We start from the raw sequence: 26,804 nt of genomic DNA, 5'->3' as shown, positions 1-26,804 counted from the left end.
GATGTCCTGTTGAGCTAATGAACATCGGTGCACCTTGATCCTCCTGTAGTGGCTGTTTGGGCTCCATTACCTGTGCCATCTGGTAAGCAGACTCGCATGTGGTGGCGGATTTGTGCATAGGCGGTGGAGGACAACACATCACGTGTCTATTATTTATATATTTTAAGCATGATACACTTGATTTGCATTCACCATTCACAATTTGGGACTTTTTTTCTTTAGTTATTTACCTGACTGTTTACTATTATACTCACTATCGATTATCTGGATTTTTCATATGCGTTTTCAATATTGCACATTATAATATACGTGTTATTTAGTGTTTTATTCCACTATAACTTCTGGTCAGTGGTCATTCACTTTTCACTTATTTTTCATCAATTTTAAGCGCAGCTTGTATTATTACTATTTACATTTGTGGTATATTACGGGAAGCTGCAGCTCTTTTTTGTCTAGTCACTAGCGCGGTTATACTTTTTTACTTAAGATTTAAAAAAAACAACCTTAAAAAATACCACCAATGCAGCCACCACAGTTAAAGGACTGGTAAGCTGCAATATATGTAAAAACATAAAAAAGGGGTCAGCGCTAAAGAAAATAAATGGGCAGCTTGCAATAGCTAAATATACAGTACCCAAACAAACCAACAAAGAAAATAATGCAGTGTCTCCAAATATAGAATATTCCCAGCTTACAGCATGTGCTACGAACACAGCATTCATAATGTGCAAAAAAAATCCACAATATTCAAAAATAATATAAAAAAAGTAATAAAAAAATAATAATAAATATTCAAACGTTATAAATGAAAAATATGTACACCGATTTTTTATCATTTTTAACCGCTTGCCGATCGCCGCAAGTAAATTTACTGCGGCGGTCAGCCCCTCACAGGCAAAGTGACGTTAATTAACGTCACTAGCCTGGGAGGGTCTGGGGAGCGAGCGCGCGCCGCCGGAGGCGCGTTCACGGACCCCCCCACGCATGTGACCGGCGGACCCGATGTCCACCGGTCACTCGGCGATCGTCGGGGGAGAGGGAGAAAGTCAGGCGGCTTGTGTAAACAAGCTGCCTGTCATTCTCCTCGGTGTAAAAACACTGATCACACGGTTCTACTATGTAGAACCGTTAAACAGTGTCCTTACACCTGAAGTCACAGGCAATCACAGTAAGAATCACGCCCTAGGGACACACACAGCCCCTCCCTCTCAAATAAAGTTAACCCCTTCGCTACCAGTGTATTTTTACAGTAACAGTGCATATTTATAGCACTAATTACTGTAGAAATGTCACTGGTAACCCCAAGTGTCAAAAATGTCAGTCAAGGGTCCGATCTGTCCGCCCCAATGTCACAGTCCCGCAAAAAAAAAAAAAAAAAAAAAAAAAAAAAAAAAAAAAAAAAAAAATCGCAGATTGCCGCCATTACGCGTTAAAAAAAAAAAAAAAAAAAGACAAAAATCTTTCCCTTTGTTAGTAAACGCGATAACTTTTGCGCAAACCAATAAAAATACGCTTTTTGCGATTTTTTTTACCAAACATATGTAGCATAAAACAAATTGGCCGAAAATGTTAAAAAAAAATTTGATTTTTTACATTTTTTTTGGGGGGGGGGAATTTCATATAAAATGTGAAAAATATTATTTTTGCAAAATTTACGCTTTTTTTGTTTATAGCGCAAAAAGTAAAAAGCGCACAGGTGATCAAATACCACCAAAAGAAAGCTCTGTTTGTGGGGAAAAAAAGGACGTCAAATTTGTTTAGGTACAGCGTCGCATGACCGCGCAATTGTCCGTTAAATTCACGCAGTGCCGAATCGCAAAATACCCCCTGGTCGTTTAGCAGCCAAATCCTCCGGGGCTTAAGTGGTTAAATACTGTGGGTGCTTTTTGCAGATCATAAATGCTGCACATGCTTTAAGATTGTAATAATGGGATTTCTGACTTACCGTAAAATCTCTTTCTCCGGTGTTCATTGACGGACACAGCTCTTCATCTTCATGATCATAGGATTATACTGCCCCCTACAGGAGTAGGACACTAGGCAGAGAAAAAAGCTTGAGCACGCCTATGGGGCAGTCCCTGGGGCTATACTCCCACTTCCTGCTATAGGTAATCAGTTTTGTAACAAGCAGTGTCAGAAGGAAAAAAAAAACAACTCCAAAGAGGGGCGGGTGCTGTGTCCGACAAACACCAGAGAAAGGGATTTTACGGTAAGTCAAAAATCCCATTTTGCCTTTCGGACACAGCTCTTCATCTTCATGACCGTATGGACACCCCAAAGCAGCGTCAAACATGAGGGGTGGGTACAGCAGAAAGCAACCTTCCCAAAGGCTTAACATAGCCAACCAGGGAACTTGGAGATCAACTATAACCAACTGGAGATCACCTGAAAAAAAAAAAAAAAAAAACGCCCTCAAAGAGGACAAGTCCTCTAAATAGCAGCCTGTAAAGCTTTGTGGCCAAAAAAAGCATCCGCAAATGTCAACACATCCACTTTATAAAACTTTGTGAATGTGTGTACAGACAACCAGGTGGCCGCCTTGAAGGCCCAGGAGGCACTAAGCGCCCAAGTAGAGCACACACTGACCGGGAAAGGAATAACCTGACCCTTAACAGAATAAGCCTGAACCACAGTCTGTCTGATCCATCTGGAAAAGGTCACAGCAGAAGCAGCCAGCCCCTTGGGAGGTCTATCCGTAAAGACAAATAGTGAGTCTGGAAACAGGTGTGTACATAAAACGGAAAAGTCCCACGTACACACTAGCAGCGCTTCAGGTCAAAATATGTAAAAGTCCCACGAACGACCTGAACATGGCCAGCTCGCATATATACACATGCAATAGTCCCAAGTGTGTGTGTGGTGAAATCCTCTTCAGTATTTCAAATACATAAACCAGATGATGAACACCTCCACCGCACCTCTGTGAGCCCCTTAGGTAATAAACACGTACCCTTATGTCATATGACTGGCGCTTTCTATGATTAATTCAGCCTGGCTCTCCACATTGGTTTGCTTGCAAACACCTCAATCAGGAACCTCTCAAAATGAACCGCCAGCACTCCTCCAGATGCCTCTCAACATCGGTGGTAACATATAATCATAAAGGGGAACTCATAGCGTGATCCGTTTACAAAATGGAACTTTATTGCGTAAAATCATAAAAAAAAAAAAAAACACACTCACATTTTTGGCTTGTACTCTCAGCGTATAGTAAGTATAGACACCCTTGCGGCTGTACGATCTGCCGCCACTGTAGTCACTGGTGCGGTCCAAAAAAAGACAAAAATGTGAGTGTGTTTTTTTCATGATTTTACGTGATAAAGTTCCATTTTGTAAACGGATCACATTATGAGTTCCCCTTTATGATTATATGTTACCACCGATGTTGAGAGGCATCTGGAGGAGTGATGGCGGTTCATATTGAGAGGTTCCTGATTGAGGTGTTTGCAAGCAAACCGATGTGGAGAGCCAGGCTGAATTAATCATAGAAAGCGCCAGTCATATGACATAAGGGTACGTGTTTATTACCTAAGGGGCTCACAGAGGTGCAGTGGAGGTGTTCATCATCCGGTTTATGTATTTGAAATACTGAAGAGGATTTCACCACACACACTTGGGACTATTGCATGTGTATATATGCGAGCTGGCCATGTTCAGGTCGTTCGTGGGACTTTTACATATTTTGTCCTGAATCGCTGTTAGTGTGTACGTGGGACTTTTCAGTTTTATATACACACCTGGAAATTAACACTTTCAGAAAGAGGTCACCTAATGGCAACCTTTTCCTGTTATAGGTCACATTAGCAGCATTCCTACTAGGATTTTCTTTTTCCAAGACACCTGACACCTCACAGACAGCACAGAAAAAACGCAAAAACGCATGCAAACCTGAAGAGAACACTTGTGTTTGTTAAAAGGCAGAGGCAGAGATGGGCACTAAAGGCACAGACTGATGTAAGTGGTTCAAAATTTTCTCTGCCAATCCTGCAGAAAAGAGTCATTGCTATATATTCAGCCCAGAGGATAGGCGTAAGAGAAAGTCATTGGGGGCAGGAGGTGAGGTGGTCCTGCATCCTCACTCACCATTTGCGTCAATGCGATATGTATCAGGGTTGATCAAGTCAATGGTGACTCCCAGGTCTGGCTCGGTTAGAAGGTCATGTTTGTGTTGTTTCTCAAGAGATGTGGCCTTATACTGCACGAATCTGAAAGAGGAAATTAGGCCTTGTCAGCAGAGAAATGGCATCTAGGCAAACATCACAGTTGTGTCACTCACTTACCTGTTTTGATCGAAGGGATAAGTTATGAATTTGGGATCAAAAGGAATATCTGGTAATGTATTGCAGTATTTTACCCGACATACAACTCCAGACCTGCAGAAAGACAGAGAAACTGTTTAAAAAATATGAACTCTGAACTGTACAAACTGAGGTTGGAGTGCAAATTCTGCAGGGAAAGCTGCCTGGGTCTAGAAATATGAAGGCAAAATTCTGAAACTGCTTACACTATTCTGGCGCTGCTGAAAGCTGCCACTGTCAGAGTTCCTACAATTGTTACTAGCCCTAGGTAGGTGAATGAATGCAAAATTCCCTGGAGTCAGAGAATGACAATGCATGAAGTTTTATACACAAATACTTCGCTGTGACAGGTGCATATTTCTGAGCTGCCAGCCTTATTCTTACACATTTAGATATAGAATTCGACCACTACCTTGCAAAAACCTGTGAAACCTACTCCATAAAAATCATATAATTGATATAGAAAAGAATGACAAATGGGACTAGAAAATAGAATTAAAAGATCACTTATTATGAAATTTAAAATCTACCATAAGCACATAACACCGGTGTGAAAAGTCAATACCCTGGGGCAAAAAAAACAAAAATCAATAAAAGATATGTATAATTGTGCAAACTATCAAAATTAGATCAATTCGAGAAATCTACACCAGATTACATTGTGATAAACAAAAACACATTAACCATTGTCGCTTGCCTGTCTTGCTGTCTTCCCCTTTCCTTATGCTGCTCTGCACTACCTCCTGTGAAACTGTGCCGCCATCTTTAAAGCCAACGTCATTGGCGGCTGGCTTCTTATGCACTTTCTGCGCTGACCCACTGGGGATAACAGCGCCAGATCACACACATGCGCACTATGACATCTAATGCCTCGTTTCCATTGAGCGGAACGGTTCGGGTCGGTACAGTTTGGAAGGGTTAGAATGGACCGGTCTATTCAGGTGAGCGTTTCCACTGCAAGTCGGGCCACCAGGGACCATGCAGCGTTTACACCAAATGAGGCGTTTGTTTTGCTCTTTCATTTGACGTGAGCATTGAAGTTTTCCTGTCCGCCAATCAGTGGAATCTATTGTGTGACGACAGTAGCTCCGCCCTAACCGTACCGTACCATTTCCTATGGCCCTACATCTAAAGCAGGACCAGGAATGGTGCGGTTTGGTTCGGTTGTATGGGCCACTTTCATAATGGAAACACTCAAATTAGCGTACCGTACCGAACCGCTCAGTGGAAACGAGGCATAACATGGTCACCTACTGTTTACACTTTGTCATGGCTTAAGCAACATGCGTGACACTCACACTGCTGAAGCCAATAAACAATGACAGTAGACATCATCTGAGGAGGGGTGGGGGGGACATTTTCCCTGAGATTATGGTGTTCCATGGCACTTCTGATGTAGCTTTCCCAGGGGACAGCAGTGGGGTCCTGGCTAAGTCACCAGTGCCTCAATCAGCCAAAAAATGTACAAAAAAAAAAAAAGACTATAATTAACCAATGATTGCTTATGTTTTGGTATCATCAGCAGATGCATTTGCAATGGATTTTTATGGCTGGGGGAAAGGTCCGCTTTAAATGCTGTGTGTGTGATATATATATATATATATATAAATATATTATCTCACACACATACATACACACATTATATCTATATATACACACACATCGGGTAAAATAAGTATTGAACATGTCACAATTTTTCTAAGTAAACATATTTCTAAAAGGTCCTATTGATATGAAATTTTCACTACATCAGTAATAACCCATGCAGTCCATGCACACAAACAAACCAAAACAAATCAGTTTAGGAATTAAGTTATGTGTAAGAAAAAGGAATGACACAGGGAGAAAGTATTGAACACATGAAGAAAGGGCAGTTAAAGGGCATGGAAAGCCAAGACACCAGCTGAAAGCTATTGTGAATTAGAAAGCAATCCTGCCCCTTTGTCAGTGCAAATAATATCAGCTGGTTTGGTCTCAAATGATGGCCTATAAAAAGGTGTCTCATTACCAAGGTGTCACACAAGAAACCTCTCATGGTGGTTAAAAGCAAGGAGCTCCCTCAAGACCTTTGCAACCTTATTTCTGCAAAACATACTAAAGGCATTGGTTACAGAAGGATTTCTAAACTTCTGAATGTTCCAGTGAGCACTGTTGGGGCCATAATCTGGAAGCGGAAAGAACATAATTTCACCATAAACCGGCCACGACCAAGTGCTCCTCGCAAGATTTCGGACAGAGGAGTGAAAAGAATTAAGGACCACTCGTGGAGAGCTTCAGAAAGACCTGGAATTAGCAGGAACAATTGTTTCAAAGAAAACAGAAAACAATGCACTCAACCACCATGACCTTTATGCACGCTCACCACGCAAGACTCCATTGCTGAAGAAACAGCATGTTGAAGCTCATTTAAACTTTGCTACACAATACAACTGGTCAGAGGAGACTACAATTGAACTCTTTGGATGCCAGAATACACACCATGTTTATAGGTCAAATGGCACTACACATCACCCCAAAAAACACCATACCGACAGTGAAGTTTGGGAGGTGGGAACATCATGGTGTGGGGCAGTTTTTCAGCATACGATACTGGCAAACTTCATGTCATTGAAGGAAGAATGAATAAAAAAAAATGTACCAAGACATTCTTGATAAAAATCTGCTGCCATCTACCAGAATGATGAGGATGAAATGAGGGTGAACATTTTAGCAAGACGATGATCCAAAACACGAAGCCAAGGAAACTCTCAATTGGTTTCAAAGAGAGAAAAAAAGCAGCTAGAATGGCCCAGCCAATCACCTGACTTGATACAAAATCTATAAAAAGAACTAAAGATCAGAGTTCATAGAAGAGGCCCACAGATCCTTCGAGATTTAAAGACTGACTGTGTGGAAGAATCCACACCTGAGCAATGCATTCGACTAGTTTCTCCATACAGGAGGCATCTTGAAGCTGTCATTACCAACAAAGGATTTTGTACGAAATATTAAAAAACTTAAGTTAGCAAGACCATGTTGCAAAAATGAATACACCCCAAAGAAAGTCTTAGGAGCAATGCACATTTTAGACAAAATCCTAATTAACAAGAACTCAACTACAGGTGAGTCTAATTATTTTTATTAAAACCGGTGTCCAGCAGAAAGTGGATTATAAAGGGGCGTTATTTAACAAAGAAAACCCCTCCCCATTTCATGCTGTCAGCAATGGCACCAATAGAAGAGATATGTCACAAGGCCTGAGAAAGAAAATAATTTCTTTACACAAGAAAGGTGAAGACTACAAGAAGATCAGCAAAGCTTTACTGATCACTCAGAATACTTTAGCAAAAGTGATACAAAAATGTAACAAAGATGGAACTCCAACCATCTCACAGAGGCATGCAGGCCGTCCACAGAAGTGAACACCTCGACAAGAGCATCTTCTGATGAGAAGGGTTGAAGAAAGTCGCCATGCAATTTCACTGGAGTTAGCTAAAAAAGTAGAAAGCCAAACTGGGGTGATTGTTTCTCTTCACACAATACAGTGTACACTGTAGAGGAATGGAATTGTATAGGAGTCATCCACGAAAAGAAGCCTCTCCATAAAGCCCATGCACAAAAAAGCCCGCCTAAAATTTGCCAGGGCCTATGCTGAAAAAGAAGAAGACTACTGGGACTCTGTACTCAGGTACTCAGGAGTGATGAGACCAAGATAAAGGTTTTTGGAACTGATTGCTTCAAAAAAAAAAAAAAAAAAAAAAAAAAAAAAAAAAAAAAAAACTGTATGGCATCGCAAACGTGAGCGGTACAAAAAAAAAAAAAATGCATGATGCCTACAGTGAAACATGGTGGTGGCAGTGTCCTTCTGTGGGGGTGCATGAGTACTGCTGGTGTCTGGGAACTGCATTTCATTGATGGTATCATGAATTGACAGATTTACTGCTCTATATTGAAAGCGAAGATGCTACCATTACTCTGCGCCCTCGGTCGTCACGCACTTTTCCAACATGACAATGACCCAAAACACACATCTAAGGCCACTGTTGCATTTCTGAAAAACAGGGTGAAAGTAATTCAGTAGCCAAGTAGGTCTCCTGATCTGAACTTAAACACCTATGCGGAATTCTGAAGAGACAAGTTGAGCATCACTCTCCATCCAGCCTCTAAAAGGAGGCCCTTCCTCAAGAATGGAAAAAGATAGGATGTTGCAATATGTCATCAACTTGTTCATTCCATGCCTAGAGGTCTTGGTGCTGTCATACAAAATACTAGATGAAGTAGTTTTTGTTGTGGGGTGTATTTATTTTTGCATCAACTAATTTGAGTAAAACTGAAGATTTTGTAATCAACTTATATTATTAGCCTTCGTTACTTTTTTTTTTTTTTCAAATATTACTTTATTCGGGTGCCAAAAATACAAAAACATGAACATTACATCAAAGAAACATGACTCGTAGGAATGGGTATCCAAAAAAAAAAAAATCTGAATCATATATCACATAAATTCTACCACAAATTCCAAGATTACATTGCTTTTCTCATCTTTCACATTTCTCTCTAAATCAAGTCTATTCCTCTCATCTTCATAAATTACCATTCCCCTCATCCTTTCATCTTAGCATCCCTTTTTTCCTTTATTCATAAAACCAAATAAATCCCCACACATAAACCCAAAAAAAAAAAAAAAAAGGTTGAGCCCCCCTCAGAGATGGATGGCGCCTTCCTCTACATCTACCCCATCATACTTTTATGGACTTAGTCCATTTACTATAAGTTGTTTCCCCTCTTCTGAGGCAACAAAGAGATTCCACGCATTCCAGGTTTTATTATATTGTACTTGTTTATGTTGTGAAGATAGAACTAAATCCTCCATCTTATTAATACTTTCTACTTTTCGTGCCCAATCCGACACTGATGGAGCCTGTGTTTTCTTCCAATACAGTGGAATACATGCTTTTGTGGCGTTTAACATATACGGCACAATAGACTTCTCATAGCTTCTAACTGGGATCTCTGAGATATGGAGAAAGGCCAGGTCTTCTCCATCCTATAACTTGTAAATTTCTGAATTATCGAACCTTATCAACTTTATTATTAGCCTTATTTTCATGTAATGAGCTAACCAAATGTTCTATACAACTCAGTTGCTTCACTCACAACATTAATAATCACGTGGTGTAACTCTAAACAATGTCAACAAATGCAAACCCCATCTTTATCACTGCTGAAATACATACATATTGCAGATCAGTGATTTAAGTAAAGCATATGGATGGAAGCCACAGAATTCATGCCCCAAAAACAAGTCAACAATGCAGACATCCACTAATCTCGATTAAGTAAAGCCCCGTACACATGTACCGATCGTCGTCATACAAACGTTCGTCTTTTCTCCCCGGGCTGTCGGTGTCTGTTGAAAAGTGCAAAGACAGCACAAGAATTTTGTCCGCCGACTTCAGCTGACTGCAGAAGTGATGTCATGTAATGGTTAACTTTCCCTGTGTTTTTTCTTTTCTGAGCATGCCCAGTCTTGCAAATCTGCGGTCTGTCGGCTGATTTCTGTACTGACTGGCGAAAAATCGTCCGTTCTGGTGTCGGCATACAAAAATTTTTATGTTTGCAAGAAAGACTCTTGTCCGCAGAATGTGCGCAGACAGCTGTCGGAGGCACCATACTAACAAGCGTACAATCGGCAGATCTTTCGTCCGCCGACGTTTGTATGACGACGATCGGTACGTGTGTACGGGCCTTAAGTAGATAAGGATTTTCCCAATCTGCATACTTGTTTAGGGTCAGCGACTCAAAAGTATTCAAGTTCGGATTAAAGCCTGGAAACTTGGATTTTCAGAAGGCCGTCAGCAAAGGAAGCTCTTGTAGTTTCCTTAGGAAAGGTTTACTTCAAAGAATATTTCCATCATTGCAGTGAAATTTGAGAAACCCCAATATATTTTTGTTATGTGTTCCCATTCACACAACATAACTAAAAAAAAATAATCTTACTCTACAGGTTGTTCCTTTGGAGCAGGTTTCTACCTATGACAATCAGCTAGTTTTGTTTGGAATAGCTTCCAATGTGTCATTAAAGAGGAGCCCCCCCCCCCCCCCCACCAAAAAAAATATTAATTCAGCAACTACAAATACTGTAGCTGCTGACATTTACTATTAGGGCACTTACCGGTCCTGGCATCCAACGGTGTCGTCACTTGAGCCAAATCTTCAATCAGCTATCAGGTGCTGGCGCCGCCATCTTGACTAAGGGAAACCAGCAATGAAGCCTTAGGGCTTGACAGCCGGTTTCCTGCTGCGCTTTGTGAATAGGCCGGCTGCGGGGCAAGGGAGTGAGCTTCCAGCTTAGTTTCCTGAGGCAAACTGAGCTGGAAGTAGGAGAAGGTACCTGTTATAAACCAGGTACCTGGAGGAAGGGGGAGGGGGGCAGACAAGTGGAGTTTCCCCTTTTGGGTGGAGCTCAGCTTTAAGGCACACTCGGTTACTATTTTATTTTTTTAAAAAGAGCATTTACAGACAGTGTACCACTCAGGCCTTGAGAACTGTATTCTTTTCTTAGGATAAATGCTGCACACATCTGGATTACAACTGATAATGGACCAGCACAGTACAGACACCATTTACTGTGGCAAACCTAACTCCCCAGCCCCCTTCATAACATTACACAGAAGAGGAAAGTGAATTAGGATTTTTCAGCAAGTAAGCAAGGTATGGAGCAATTTCTAAATAATATTTTAAGTTATGCTATGTGCATTGGAACAAGCAAATACAAAAGTAGGTGTTATCCTATATAGTCTGCAAAGGTGGAAAATACCTTTTAAAATTTTATGCCCAAACAATTACTGATGGAATCCGGCTGCTATAGGCTGATTTTTTTTGTCGGTGACAAGTTCTTTTTAATGAGACATCCAGGGTCTAAAAGACCCCCAATGTCTCCCCTGTGCTCCACAGAATGTAATGCAATTAGTGGTGGGCTTGGGCGTGTTTGGATTCAGCCCCCCAGGAAGCCCTCACTGCACACCGCCAATCACAGGCAGTGAGGCATTTCCCGACCGGCAGCTGACACACACTGATTGGTGGTGTGCAGTGCCGGCTTCCTGGAGGGCTGGATCCAAATACGCCCGAGCCCATCACTAAATGCAATGCACATTGCACTGTATTACGTTCTTTCCCAGCCTTGATGGGTGGGGAAACTGTGTATTGGGACACAGAAGTGGAGTCACTTCCGGGTCAACAACTAAAATGGGAGAACGGATGTGTGCCCACTCTCCTCTACCCATTGGCACCTGCTATGCTGGTCTCGCAGATGGGCCAGCAGAGCCTGGTAAACATTGCAGAGGGAGGGTTGTGCATGGGGTGTGGGAAGAATTTGGGCGGCAGCCCAGGAGCCAGGATAAGATCATGTAACAAATATAAAAGAAGGGGTTCTACTATATAAAAACGGAAAAAAAAAAAAATGTGCAGCGCTAATAAAGACTTTAGTAATGAAAACGGTATTAGTAGTAATCAGCATGGATTCATGAAAAATCGTTCGTGCCAAACCAATCTATTAACCTTCTACGATGAAGTGAGCAGCCACCTAGATAAAGGTAAGCCTGTGGATGTGGTGTATCTGGACTTTGCAAAGGTCTTTGACACCGTTCCCCACAAACGCTTACTGTACAAACTAAGGAAGGTAGGTATGGACCATAGGGTGAGTACCTGGATAGAGAACTGGCTCCAGGGGAGAGTACAGAGGGTGGTGATTAATGGGGAGTACTCGGATTGGGCGGGTGTGGAAAGTGGGGTCCCCCAAGGTTCTGTCCTGGGACCAATCCTGTTTAATTTATTCATAAATGATCTAGAGGAGGGGATATCGAGTACAATCTCAGTATTTGCAGATGATACTAAACTAGGCATGCCAATATCTTCTATGCAGGATGTGGAAACCTTGCAAGCGGACCTGAACAAAATAACGGGGTGGGCAACTACATGGCAGATGAGGTTTAATGTTGAAAAATGTAAAGTAATGCACTTGGGGGCCAGAAACCAAGCTACTCACTAGGGGGGGAACCTCTGGGTGAGTCTAGGATGGAAAAGGACTTGGGGGTACTGGTAGACAACAGGCTTGGCAGTGGCATGCAATGCCAAGCTGCCGCAAAGCCAACAGAATACTGGGATGTATAAAAAAGGGGATTCACTCCAGAAATAAAGAGATTATTCTCCCATTCTACAAGACTCTGGTCCGGCCACATCTGGAGTATGCTGTCCAGTTCTGGACACCGGTCCTCAGAGAAGGGCAACAAAAGTAATTAGGGGAATGGAGGACATCAGCTATGAGGAAAGACTACAAGCAGTGAACCTATTCTCTCTGGAGAAGAGACGATTGAGGGGGGATATGATATCAATGTACAAATACTGTACTGGCGACCCGAGCATAAGGAACAAACTATTCAGAGAAAGGAGATACAATAAGACACGTGGCCACTCACTAAAACTAGAGGAAAGGCGGTTTAACCTTAAAGTGCGTAAGGGGTTCTTCACTGTAAGAGCAGTAAGGATGTGGAATTCTCTTCCACAAGCAGTCGTATCAGCAGGGAGCATTGATAGTTTCAAAAAACTATTAGATGGACACCTTAAAGACCACAACATACAGGGGTATACAATGTACGGTTAAAAGAAAACACACACATCATAGGTTGAACTGGATGGACTGATGTCTTTTTTCAACCTCACTAACTATGTAACTATGTAATAAATATGTATAAACAAATAATACATAAAAGTCCAATCAAAGATAAGCAAGAAATCTTTCTAGATTCAAAACAATTTTCTTGCTAATCTTTGATTGGACTTTTATGTATTATTTGTTTATACATATTTATTAGCGCTGCACATTTTTTTTCCGTTTTTGTATTATTGGTCACTTTTTTGTCTAGTGATTGGTGCTAGCTGCTTTTTCACTTTATTAGTTAGCACAGTATTTTCTTGCTCCCCCATTTATTGTTCTACTATATAAGCTGCAAAGGTGGAAATAACCCTTAAAAACTTTGTGCCCAAACAATTACTGATAGAATCTGGCTGCTATAGGCTACACACCCATTTTTTTATAAATGAGCCCCCACGTAATAGATTATGTGAGCAACTCACCGCTCTGGAACTGTTCGGTGGGCATTGGACCTGGAAGACAAAACAGAGCTCTATCAGGTAAATAGAGGAAGGCATAAAGCTTATAGAAAACAAACTGCTTCTTGCTGAGACTTTGATGTTACCGTTCTTGTTACACTCTTCATAATATGTATAGACATTGACATCAAAAAGAAAGCATTGAGGCGCCTTAACCACTTCAGTCCCGGAAAGGTTTTACCCCCTTAATTATTTGTGATTCGGCACTGCGTTGCTTTAACTGACAATTAGGCGGTCGTGTGACGCTGTACTCTAATACAATTGATGTACTTTTTTTTCCCACAAACAGAGCTTTCTTTTGGTGGTATTTGATCACCTGTGCGATTTTTAGCTTTTGTGCTATAAACAAAAAAAGAGCGTCAATTTTGAAAAAAACATTTTTTTTTACTTTCTGCTATAAAACATTCCCAGTAAAAAAAATCAAAATTTTCTTTATCAGTTTAGGCCAATTTGTATTCTGCTACATAAAAAGAAAAATCCCAAAAAGCGTAAATGTTAATTGTGTTGCGCAAAAGTTATAGCGTTTACAAACTACGGGATAGATTTCTGGACTTTTTATTGGTAATGGCAGCGATCTTTAGCAGGACTGCAACATTGCGGCGAACAAATCTGACACTAAGTAACACTTTTTGGGGATCAGTGACACCAATACAGTGATCAGTGCTAAATGATATGCACTGTTACTGTATAAATGACACTGGCTGGGAAGGGGTTAATACTGGGGGGGATCAAGGGGTTAAATGTGAGCCTAAATTGTGCCTACTAACTGTGGGGGGGGGCTCTGTGAAAGGCATACCGAGATCAATGTTTTAGCTTAGCTGAGACACACAATCTCACTGTGCCTGTCTGACAGGAGAGCCGCCTGCTTTGTTTACATGGGCAGACGGCTCTCCTGTCAGTTTCTCCGAAGATTGCGAGAGGCCGGCGTCGATCGAGCCCGCTCCTCTCACGGTGTGGTGTCCAATAACAGCGGGAGCGCGGCTCCAGTGGCGTGTGCGCCGCTGAGACATGCGTGCACATAATCACGTAGATCTACGTGATTACGCGAAGCCGAGCCACCCTGTCACAGTAAATCTGCGTAGGGCGGTTGGCAAGTGGTTTTAAAAACAAACTAAAAAAAATGAACAATTCCACCATCCACACAAGGTGAGGTGGATGGAGGGATTCTCTCTGCTGTGCCATTGGCTGCAACCTTGGATGAAATGAAAGTATTCCAACAGTCACTTTGTCGAGCAGGAACAGCCATAGCTGAACTGGCTGACTTTTGGTCCATCAATGGCCAGCTCTAGGCAATGGTCCTCAAACAACCTTTGTATGATTCTATCTGGTTCTTGGGACAAACATTTCTCTCACTTAGTGTATATTTAAACTCATAACTTTTAGGGGCAGTGACAAGGGGTTATAACCTCTGTCAGGATTTTATTGCTGTGTGCCCCCATTAGGAAGCTTCTTTTCTTACTAAGTAGGGCTTGTTTATACATGAGTGACACTCTGAAGAGAGATTTGTGGTGGACCACTGTTTAGAGGGCGTTTGACAGGCAGTGCTGAGGCGTTCTGTCACCTCCTCGCCATCCTTTTTAACCCATTGAGTGACGTGCAACAAACATGCCAAAACAGCTCTGGGGGTGTTTGTTGATATCAGGGCTGGAGAAACTTGCTTTGAATCTAGGAGCCAGCTAAAAAAGTTAGGAGCCAGGTTTTTTTTAACAACAAATCTTACGGGTGGAACGTGTAACATGTTCGCGAAGGTGAACTTATCCTTTAAAGGGATTGTAAGGTCTCAAAGTTTTCCACCTTAAAGAGGTTGTAAACTCCATTGAAAATTTTTTTTTTTCCCAACCTGAAAGAGAAACGCATCACATACTAGCTCATTATGAAATACATACCTACGAAATACTTACCTTAGAATGAGCCCCCGCCGTGCCACCCACTTACCTGTATGATGGGCGACATGTTCAGTCGCCCGTCTTCCGGGATCGCGGCATCCGGCCATCTGATTGGCCAGGCCCGCGATTACGCCACTCCTGCGCATGCGCTCGGGAGCCCACGGTCACGGCACCAGTGGCCGTTCCTTCAGAGCGCATGCGCCAGTGATGTCACTGGATGCATGCAAAGTAAATATCTCCTAAACGGTACATGTTTAGGAGATATTTGCAGTACCTATAGGTAAGACTTATCATAGACTTACCTATAGGTAAAAGTTGCAGAGGGTTTACTTCCTCTTTAATGCATTCTATATAAATAACAAACATGTATACTTTCCTGCTCTGTTACAAGAATGTAATACAATTAGTGATGGGCTTGGACGTGTTTGGATTCAGCCCCCCAGGAAGCCCTCACTGCCAATCACGGGCAGCGAGGCATTTCCTGACCAGCAGCTGCACACACACACTATCTATGATTGGCAGTGTCTGGTGCCGGCTTCCTGGAGGGCTGGATCCAAATACACCCAAGCCCATCACTAAATACAATGCACATTGCACTGCATTACATTCTTTCCCGGCCTTGATGGGCGGGGAAACTGTGTATTGGATGCGGAAGTGATGTCACTTCCAAGTCAACAACTAAACGGAAGTGTGTCCACTCTCCTTCCTCCCCTCTACCCGTTGGCACCTGCTATGCCGGTCCTGGGCCCACAGATGGGCAAGCGGAGCCTGGCATACATTACAGAGGAGGAGGGGGGGGGGGGTGCGCACAGGCGGCAGCCCAGGATAAAACTTTTTGTCGCCATGGCAACCTGGCTCGCAGGGTTTGCCGAGCCTCGGTTTACATATATATATTGTTTGTGCGCCTCGTGTTTTTGCGATGTGCGTTTTCCACCTATGAATGCGACCTGCGTTTGTAGCTTCATTAACCACTTGTCGACTGCCCCACGCAGACTTACTGCGGCAGGGCGGCTCGGCTGCGCATAATCGCATAGATCTACGTGATTACATGCACGCGGTCTCTGCGTCAGACCGGGGGAGGAGTGGGTTTGATCACCACCGGCCTCCCGCGATCTTCAGGAAACTGACAGAAGAAGCACCTGTCTATGTAAACAAAGCAGGCGGCTCTCCTGTCAGACAGGCACAGTGAGATTGTGTGTTACAGCTAAGCTAAAACATCGATCGCTCTGTGCCTTTCATAGAGCCCCCCTCCACGGTTAGTAAACTCACATTTAACCCCTTCATCACCCCCAGTATTACCCCTTCCCTGCCAGTGTCATTTATACAGTAACAGTGCAGAATATTTAGCACTGATTACTGTAGTAATGTCACTGGTCCCTAAAAATTGTCAAATGTCAGTTAGGGGTCCGATTTGTCTGCCGCAATGTCGCAGTCCTGCTACAAATCTCTGATCGCTGCCATTAACAAAACATAAAAGTCCAAAAATCTATCCTGTAGTTTGTAAACGCTATAACTTTTGCACAAACCAATTAATATTTTGTTTTTTGTTTTTTTTACCAAAAATAAGTAGCAGAATACAAAGTGGCCTAAACTGATAAAAATTGATATTTAATTTTTTTTTTTTTTTTTATTAGGAATGTTTTATAGCTGAAAGTAAAAAATGTTTTTTTTTTTTTCAGAATTGTCGCTCTCTTTTTTTGTTTAGTGCCGGTTCACATTATTGCGAGTGCGGAGATCGCATGTAATATCGGAGCGCACTGCTCCTTCATTACATGCGATCGGATGTACGGTGCGAGTTCAGCCATACACTTTGTATGGATGAATTCGCACAAAAAAACGCACAGGACCCTTTTTTTGCAGCCGCATCAGGATCGGATCGCACAGTGGTTCACACTAGTGCGATCCGAGCCTGTGCGAACTGTCAGATCGCACTGCAATATGCAATCAAACTGGGGGTGTCGTTAACATTTAATTGACACCCCCTGCGTAACGCATATGGCAGTGTGAACTGCCAGATGTGCGTTTGCGATGCGGGAACAGGCTGTATATTCGCAGAGTTCCCGCATCGCACAAGTGTGAACTGGCACTTATAGCGCAAAATCTAAAAAACGCAGAGGTGATCAAATACCACCAAAAGAAAGCTCTATTTGTGGGGGGAAAAGGACATCGATCGTATTTGGGTACAGCGCCGCACGACTGCGCAATTGTCAGTTAAAATAACAGTGCCGAATCGCAAAAAATGGTCTGGTCATTAAGGGGGGGTTATACCGTCCGGAGCTGAAGTGGTTAAGAACGAATGGCTCCACAATCGTTCGGTGGAGATGTGACTGAGGCCTAAAGAGTACCTGTACTGAGGGAGGCCTTCTAGAAATGCCAATCGCCTGGCTGCAATGTCAATACGGTGACCTCAGTATGTGACCCCTTTCACACCTGTATGACCTGAACGTCGTGTGATTTTGATGCGACTTTTGTATTCTTGAGGTCTATGAACCTCGAGTCGCATCGAAGTCAGACTAAAGTAGTGCAGAACTACCTTGAAGCCGCAGATATGAACGGCGCTCATTGGAAATCATGGGGTACGTCCTCTCATGCGACTTTGCAGTCCCAAGTCACAGGATAAGTCGCACAAGTGTTAAAGGGTCATTTTTAGCCAATCAGCAGCTGCCTTCCCTTGCTGCATGCTTGCTCCAGGTCATTACCTCAAAGCCAAGCCTGTCCCTTGTTCCTATCCCCTCACAATAAAAGGCATTGGTATATTCCCCAGGAGCAGCATTGTGTGTGACCCATGGAGCCCTCACAGAGGCAGCTACAAGTGACGTCAACACCGTTCTCTTCTCTACCTCAGACCCCCAATACAGTCCCCGCGCGGCACCCTACGTCTGGACTTACCGGTGGCCGTCCTCCCGCTGTGCCTGAGTCTGGATGGTGGGCGCCATACTACCTCACAGCACACAAACCACAGCCGACCGCATCCCAGGTCCCGACTGCCGGGGCCCTCAATCGCTCCGCCTCCTCTAACACACGCAACAGGCACAGCCACGGCCACCCATAACGTAAGGTCCTGGATGGGCCCCCAAGGAATCATGGGACTTGTAGTTTAGATGTTGAAGAGCCCTCTGCTGCTGAATAAAGATCGTTCAAAAAGGTAGGCGGAGCCCTCGATCACCAAAGCGTGAGTGCTGAAGTCACGTGATTTCTCCACTGAACAATGGCGGCGCCCATGAACCCAGCTCTGGGTCCCCAGGCATCTGCGGGCGGCGGACCCCCCGGGCCTCAATTTGGCCCCGGGGGCGCACAGCAGCAGATGGGGATGCAGCAGCAGCAACAACAACAACAACAACAACAACAGCAGCAGCAGGACTTCGACCCGGTGCAGAGGTACAGGATGCTCATCCCGCAGCTAAAGGAGAGTTTGCAGGTACCACCCGGGTTGAGGGGATTATCACTGATAAACACTAGGTGGGGCTAGAGGGGACAGGTGACCCCAGCAGCGACCAGTCCTAGGAAAGGGAAACTAGGCTTGCGGTTGCTATGGGAGACTGTGGGGCTTGCTGCATGTTATCCTTTTTTAAGGTCAGGCCTTTTTGTTTACAAGTATAAATCAGTATTTCTTGCTAAAAAAATTACTTGTAGCCCCCAAAAATTATATACACACACACACCCTGCCAATGTCATTTTTGCAGTAACAGTGCATATGTATAGCACTGATTACTGCAGTAATGTCACTGGTAACCCCAAAAATGTCAGTCAAGGGTCCGATCTGTCTGCCGCAATGTTGCAGTACCACAAAAAAAATCGCAGATCGCCGCCATTACTCGTTAAAAAAAAAAACACCAAAAATGACAATTTTTCCCTTTGTTAGTAAACTCGATAACTTTTGCGCAAACCAATCAAGATACGCTTTTTGCGATTTTTACCAAACATATGTAGCATAAAACAAATTGGCCGAAAATGTTAATAAATTTTGATTTTTACATTTTTTTTTTTTTTTTGGGGAATTTTCATATAAAAAAATGTGAAAAATATTGTTATTTTTGCAAAATTGACGCTCTTTTTTTGTTTATAGCGCATGATCAAAAAATCGCACAGGTGATCAAATACCACCAAAAGAAAGCTCTGTTTGTGGGAAAAAAGGACGTCAAATTTGTTTAGGTACAGCGTCGCACGACCGCGCAATTGTCTGGTCAGGAAGAGGGTAAAATCTTCGGGGCTTAAGTGGTTAAATGGTGACAAAATATGGTACTTAAAACATTTCCATAGGCGATGCTTTAAAATTATTTACAGGTTACCAGTTTAGAGATCCAGAGAAGATCTGGCAGCAGATGGATTGCTCTAACGTTCGTGGCGATACCTCACATGTGTGGTGCGAATAGCATTTACATATTGCTGCGTGACTTAATATAATTTTGTGTGCGTGCGAGCACCAAGGGATTGGGCTTTCAAAAAAAATTTAAAGTGTTAAGTCCAGGCAAAAACAAATGACCGCTAAACCTGCCCCCTGTCACATTCTAACTCTGATCTATCTAACCCTGGAAAGCAAAAATCGCTATTCTGCAGCAGATGCGGTCCAGTTTCCAGCGGCTGAAACTGAAACAGGAGAGGACCGACAATGGCTGTGAAATGCCTGGGAAGTGAAGTCACCAATAGACTTCCTATGGGGCTTCCGTTGCCGGCTGCCTCTCCTGCACCCGCCTCTACACTGAAGCCACCGCTGATTCTGGGACCTCACCAGGTCGCCTGCAAAATAGGTAAGTATAGCAATTTTTGCATTACAGGGTTAGATAGATTAGGTTTAGAATGTGGCACAGAGCAGGTTTAGTGTTAGATTTTGCCTAAACTTGCACTTACTTTTATTTTGTATCACTTTTATTCCTATTACATGAAATGTAAACATCCATTGTAATAGAAATAAGGATGGTGGGTCCGCCTTATGGAGAGATCTGGAGTCAAAAAGCCCTCCAAATCTTTTCCTTTTTTTTTTTTTTTTTTAAGCGAAAGATCACAAAAGATAAAAAATTGTAGTTTTTTTTTTTTTTTTTTAAACAAAAAAAACAAAAAAAAAATGTGTTTACTTCCTCCCTGGACCAGAAGTGACGTCATGATATCACTCTTGGTTCTCCAAGGTCATGGAGGCGATCAAAGAACATCTGGTCTCTGTTTGCCCCTGTGAACAGCTGGCCGCTCTATTGGATCTTTTCTCGGTTGAGCCGGTGGAAAACGGGAGGGGGGGAGCACCACCCTCCTGCCGCCGCATCAGAAAGCAGTCAATTGCCAGATGAGCCACTCGGACTGCGTTCAAGAGAAAGCCAGCCACCTGCTGAAAACAAAGATACCGGGGTTATGGTTGCTAGCTTTAGTCATATCGCCAGTAAACCACTTGCAAATCGCAATGTGTATGTGTGTATATGTATATGTATATGTGTGTATATATATATATATATATATATAAATACTTATTGCGATCAGCGAGTGGTTAAAGGCCTGTGAGCCTTATCTTTCCTTCCCCACTACCTGGTCAGTGATATGAGGGAACTATGAACACACAGCTGTGCGCACACCTCATATTCATCTACAGAAAGTAGAACTGACCGCAGTCTTTTTTTTTTTTTTTTTTTTTTTGGGGGGGGGGGGGGGTTAGTTTTTGTTTTTTAATGTGTTTTTTTTTTTTTTTTAGTTTTGGATGGAGCAGAGAGGGATTAGATCTCCTGTCAGGTTTTTGTCTGTGTCTTATTGGCGTGATTCACCATGTTTGTACTGATAACCTTTTATCACCAAAAGTGAAAGAAAATCTTAATTGTGAGTTCAGCAGAACAGGAATAGAGGGGGAATTTGCCAGTGGGGACTCCAGGTCTACTGGACAACCAAAGATTCCCCTGGGAAGGGATTTCCTCTCACTTCCTGTTATCATTTTGGTACAGGAAGTGAAGAGAAATCTCCCCAATGGGACACAAATGGCAAAAAAGCCCTCCCTTACCAAAAAAGTCACTAACTCTCATTCATGCATTCATTCATACATATGTACATACATATAGTAGTGTATATGAAGAATATTGCGCAGGTAGAGAACTATTACAATAAACAAAGTGAGGGAAAGCTGCTGGCAAAACCATAACAAATCCATTTGTGTTAAACCATATATAAAACATAAGTTGCCGCGCTAAATGATCAAAAGTGAAACCACAAAAAATCCATAAGAAAACAGTGTAGTGCTCCAAAAAATCCAATGGTGATAAGTAAAAAGTCTCTTGATAGCTGTCCAATGAGTGAATGGAATGCTGTATAAAACTTCACCCGAGTTCACCTCCACCGTGATTTATACAACATGCTTGCTTACCAAAACAATAGACTCCAAATTATGAGTCTAGACATGCAGTGGATGGTAAACCAACGATCAGAAAAACTCCCTCTGCTTTAGGCGGAAGAGGATAGCGTCAAGGTTGGCAGTGTAAGGCCCCTTCACTTATACGGTCCATTTGTCCATTTTTCATCCATTCGTTGACAGATGAAAAACAGACATCAATGCATCTCTATGTAAAAATGGATGATCATCCAGTAACATCCGTTTTCATCCGCTTCCGTCAATGTCCGTTTTTTGGAACTGATGAAAGCCCTATTTTTCATCGGACGAAAAATGGAAGTAAATGGACAAACGGTCCGTGTTTTTTTCATCCGTTTTTGCATTGGTAGTGGATGTAAAAAAAAAAAATGGATGAAAAACGGATACATTTTGACGTGACCGAACTGATGAACTGAACGGACCGTATGTGTGAAAAGGGCCTAAATCTCTCCAATTCACAACCCATAAGGAAGGAAAAAGTGCCTACGTAGTGTAAAGTTGTGCCATTTACAGATGATGCAAGATATCCTTCCCTTTCTTCCAATTTACATAATACCCTTGAAAAAGAGGAACCTGAACAAAAAAATAAAGAAATGAAAGTATATCTGTGACGTGGGAGATCACCAATCCTTCTTTTTTTTTTTTTTTTTTTTTTAAATGGCAAAAAGGAAAATTTTGGCTATGGAAATCAAAATCTAGAGCTGGCCAACCAGGAGAGTAGATTCCTTATGGTGCCACCCATGGGTCTGTCAACAGGAGAGGTCAATCTCCTGATAGGGCACATTCATCCCTTCAACCACCTATGGGTAATAGCCATAGAACACTCAGAATCATCAAACCAGGCCTTATGGTTACGATTCGGGGAATGTAACCATCAGACTCCAAAACATCACTCCCATAATGGTCAACCATACAGGGACTATACTAATTTGAAGGAACCATGGTGGGAGCGGTGGTGGTCCAGGAACACTCCCCCCCCCCCCCCCCCCCCCCTCCATATTCATATGGTAGACAATCCAGTCCTAACTACAGAGCTCCATATGAACCGTTAAGGGGTAGACAGGGGTCGACTCATAAGATATTACCCTTTAAGACAGGAGTGGGGAACCTGCGGGCCGCATGCGGCCTGCACAATCGTTCTGTCTGCCCCCTCCCCCCCCCCCCCGTGCCGCTGTGTCAGAAGGAGCCGATGGCTCCGTTCTGACACTGTGAATCTCCGAAAAGGGGTGACCCGAGGCGCAGAGCAGTGCGCCTCGAGCCCACCCATTTGTGTGACAATAGCGAATGAAAATTCGCTACTGTCTCACAGATCCTCCTCCTCCTCGGCCAATGCTATTGGCCGAGGAGGAGGCGGGACGCGGGAGGACTCGAAGAGACGCGGGGACTGAAGAGAGGAAGCCGCCGCTACAACAGGTAAGTCAAGTGCACTGGGGCTTGGCACACTGTTCACTCTGCATTGTGGTCTGCATTGTGGTCAATCAGTCTGCATTGAAATTGGGCACGCTGTGGTCACTCCGCATTGAAATTGGGCACGCTGTGGTCACTCCGCATTGAAAGGGGGCACGCTGTGGTCACTCCGCATTGAAAGGGGGCACGCTGTGGTCACTCCGCATTGAAATTGGGCACGCTGTGGTCACTCCTCATTGAAAGGGGGCACGCTGTGGTCACTCCTCATTGAAAGGGGGCACGCTGTGGTCACTCCGCATTGAAAGAGGGCACGCTGTGGTCACTCCGCATTGAAAGGGGGCACGCTGTGGTCACTCCGCATTGAAAGGGGGCACGCTGTGGTCACTCCGCATTGAAAGGGGGCACGCTGTGGTCACTCCGCATTGAAAGGGGGCACGCTGTGGTCAGTCTGCATTGAAAGGGGGCACCCAGTGGTCAGTCTGCATTGAAAGGGGGCACCCAGTGGTCAGTCTGCATTGAAAGGGGGCATGCTATACCTTGATTACTGAAGGCCCCTTTCACACTTTTGTGACCTCCAAAGTCACGCAATTTTTTACAGCGTTTTTTGCCGCAAAGCAATGCCTATTACATTTATGCATACATTTTGTACGACCCCTGAATGATGTTACAAAAATCCAAATGGGCCTTGGCAGAAAAAAGGTTCCCCACCCCTGCTTTAAGAGATGATGATCAAGGACATTCATCCTATCCCTACATGATACAAGATGGGGACACTTATACAAACCCCATTACAATTACAATCAGGACCATCCCATACAGAATGGGTGGGGTTTTTCAAAGGAACTCAAGGGAAAAGGAAGAGGGGCCCCGAACAAAGAGATGGACTAGAGGGGGGAGGCGAATACAGAGGCAAAAGGAGAAGGATGTAAAAGAGAATGGTATTTTTAACCTCAGCTGAACTACCCTCACACAAGAGCAAACTCTTTTTAGATAAGGGTCTTAAATTTGTTCCATCCAAACAAATGAACAGTTTTAATACGTTCTAGTGATCGACCGATATCTGTTTTTCGTTACTGATACCAATATTTTGGCCAATACATATCGGTATTGGCCGATATTTTTATACATTTAAAAAATTTTTTTTAATTTTTTTGCCAAGTACTTTTCTGCACTTGAAAGCATTCAAAATGCCAAGTTTGGCTGTTTTGAATGCTGTAATTTTTTTTAATCTGGTGCCAGACAGTACCTGGAAGTGATGTCACTCATGACATCACTTCTGGGCTTTTGCACAGAGACCCGATCAGAGCCGAATGCGGCTTTGATCGGGTCTTCGGTGGCCGTGCATGCTGGTTGCCCGGGTCTCCCGGTGGAACGGGAGACCCGGGCGGCTCGCGGAATGCAGCGGGGGAAAGTCGTTGTCCCCTGAGCCCCCCACTCCCGCTCCTAGCCGAGCAGTTTCTCAGCCGCATTGGATGTCGTTACAAGACAGCCGACCTTCGGCTATGGATGCCGGTACTGGGTGATGCCTCTAGCTGCAGGCATCACTCCGGTACAATGTCTATTTGGGATGTATGGGGTGTATATTTTCCCATTTTTGATTACCTGTTTTTTTTTTTTTTAGATATTGTATCCAACCGGACCCGACACCATCCAGTCTGTATGGGACATCACATTGATTTATTTATTTTTTGTTTTGAATAGCACTATTTTATTGACCATACATATTTATTTAGACTAACCAGTTCATTTATTTTTGTTCGATTTGGAGCGCCTGAAGAGAAGGATTCGTGACATGGGGTGATGCTATTGTGTCTCCATCCAAGATGAGGTCCAGTTGTTTCCGCATTTTGACACCGAGGCTTGGTTATCTATCTTGGTACACAGGCGACCATCTTGTTTTCTGAAAAAGGCTTGGCTACCCGGCTTGCTATAAAGGCGGCCATTTTTAACATTCAGAACGAGGCTTGACCATCTATTCCAACAACGGCAGCCATTTTAACCACTTCTAGACCGGAAGAAGATTTTCCCCCTTAACGACCAGGCCATATTTTGCGATTCGGCACTGCGTTACTTTAATGGACAATTGCGCAGTCATGCGACGCTGTACCGAAAAAAAAAAATTGTCGCCCCCCCCCCCCCCCCAGAAATAGAGCTCTCTTTTGGTGATATTTGATCACCTCTGCAATTTTTTTTTTTTTTTTTTTTTTGCGCCATAAACAAAAAAAAGTGTGACAATTCTGAAAAAAACAAAAACAATATTTTTGCCTTTCTGCTATATAACATTCCCAAAAGAGAATGTAAAAATCTAAATTTTTTTAACATTTTAGGCCACTTTGTATTCTGCAACATATTTTTGGTAAAAAAATCGCAATAAGCATATTTGGATTGGTTTGCGCAAAAGTTATAGTGTCTACTAACTACGGAAAAGATTTATTTTTTTACTAGTAATGGCGGCGTTCTGCGAATTTTTTTTTTTTTTTTTGCGGGACTGCGACATTGCGGCGGACAGATCGGACCCCTAACTAATACTTTTGGGGTTACCAGGGACATTACTACAGTAAATAAGTGCTAAATATATGCAGTGTTACTGTAATAATGACACTGGCAGGGAAGGGGTTAACACTGTGGGTGATCAAGGGGTTAAATGTGAGCCTAGGCGAGTGATTCTAACTGTGGGGGGGGGGGCTTATGGAATGACCATAGAGACCTGTGATCCTATATAGAAGGATCACATGAGCTCTGTGATCATTCCAGAGAGAACAACGGTCAGCTGTGTTTAAAACAGCTGACCATTCTTCTCTCTCAGCGGGAAGCGATCGCGGGTGTCAAGCGGCAATCAGAGCTGCCTGCCATGTGCATCGGAGTCCCCGCTGCCGAGTGGGGGCGGGAGCACGTGCCCCCTAGCTGCAGGCACGCGACCGACGTAGCCCTACGTCTGTTCCCGCGGGAGGGCCAGCCTGCCGCAGTATATATGCGGTGGGTGGTCCGGAACCGGTTAACTGGCAGTCTGTTTGGATTCATGGGACAGCTGTGCTTTCTGCTCCAGGCAGTATATATATCTGCGTGGTGAGGGACAAGGACTCCATGCCCCTGATGTCGCCTCTGACGAAACAAATAGGGCGGAGTCTGTCTGAACACGCAAGCCGAATCTGTTTACTAGCGGACCAGTTCCTGGGAGCTTTCGAATTTCTTATGCTGGCTTTTATGTGGATTTCTGTAAGTTCTTAACCTCACTTTGTCTCAAACCTCATACAGTTTTTCTCAATGTGGGCACTTTTTTTCCCTTCCTTATGGGTTTTAAATTGGAGCGATTTACACTGTCAGCCATGACACATCCTCTTCAGCCTAAAGCAGATGGTCTTGTTCTGATCGTTGGTTTACCATCCACTGCATGTCTAGACTCTTGTAATTTGGCATCTAGTAAGCATTTTGTATAAATCACAGTAAAGGGTGCACTCAGGTGAATTTTTTTTTTTTTTTTACCGCATTCCATTCACTCATTGGACCCCTAACAAGAGTCTTTTTACTTATCACTATTGCATTATTTTTTAGAGCACTACATAAACTGTTTTCTTGTGGCTTTTTAATTTTTTCACTTTTGATCATTTAGCGCAGCAACTTATGTTTTTTATACATATTCCAGTGCCCATTTAGACAGGAGCAAATTACCCTACCTGGGTGTCTATGGAGTGGGGGAGGAAACCCAAGCACAGGGAGATGGAAAAT

General features: G+C 43.3%; 2 protein-coding genes across 2 annotated transcripts in view; one reads left to right on the top strand and one right to left on the bottom strand.

Annotated features, from left to right (window-relative positions):
- The window catches only part of PAF1 (PAF1 homolog, Paf1/RNA polymerase II complex component), a 41,856-nt gene extending 23,479 nt beyond the window's left edge, over nucleotides 1–18,377 (bottom strand). The window contains exons 1-4 of the mRNA XM_082262539.1: nucleotides 18,224–18,377; nucleotides 13,413–13,442; nucleotides 4,281–4,373; nucleotides 4,084–4,205 (exon numbers count right to left, since the gene is read on the bottom strand). Of these exons, the coding sequence (XP_082118665.1) occupies nucleotides 4,084–4,205; nucleotides 4,281–4,373; nucleotides 13,413–13,442; nucleotides 18,224–18,270 (292 nt within the window). The 5' untranslated portion in view covers nucleotides 18,271–18,377. The remainder of the gene's footprint in view (nucleotides 1–4,083; nucleotides 4,206–4,280; nucleotides 4,374–13,412; nucleotides 13,443–18,223) is intronic.
- A 135-nt stretch (nucleotides 18,378–18,512) lies between these two features.
- Nucleotides 18,513–26,804, top strand: part of MED29 (mediator complex subunit 29) — a 73,371-nt gene continuing 65,079 nt past the window's right edge. The window contains exon 1 of the mRNA XM_082262803.1: nucleotides 18,513–18,752. Coding sequence (XP_082118929.1) covers nucleotides 18,543–18,752 — 210 coding nt within the window. The 5' untranslated portion in view covers nucleotides 18,513–18,542. The remainder of the gene's footprint in view (nucleotides 18,753–26,804) is intronic.

Source organism: Pelophylax lessonae (genome assembly GCF_965119305.1).
Source record: "Pelophylax lessonae genome assembly, chromosome: 7".
Classification (NCBI taxonomy): domain Eukaryota; kingdom Metazoa; phylum Chordata; class Amphibia; order Anura; family Ranidae; genus Pelophylax; species Pelophylax lessonae.
This window is presented reverse-complemented; position numbering and strand designations above follow the sequence as displayed.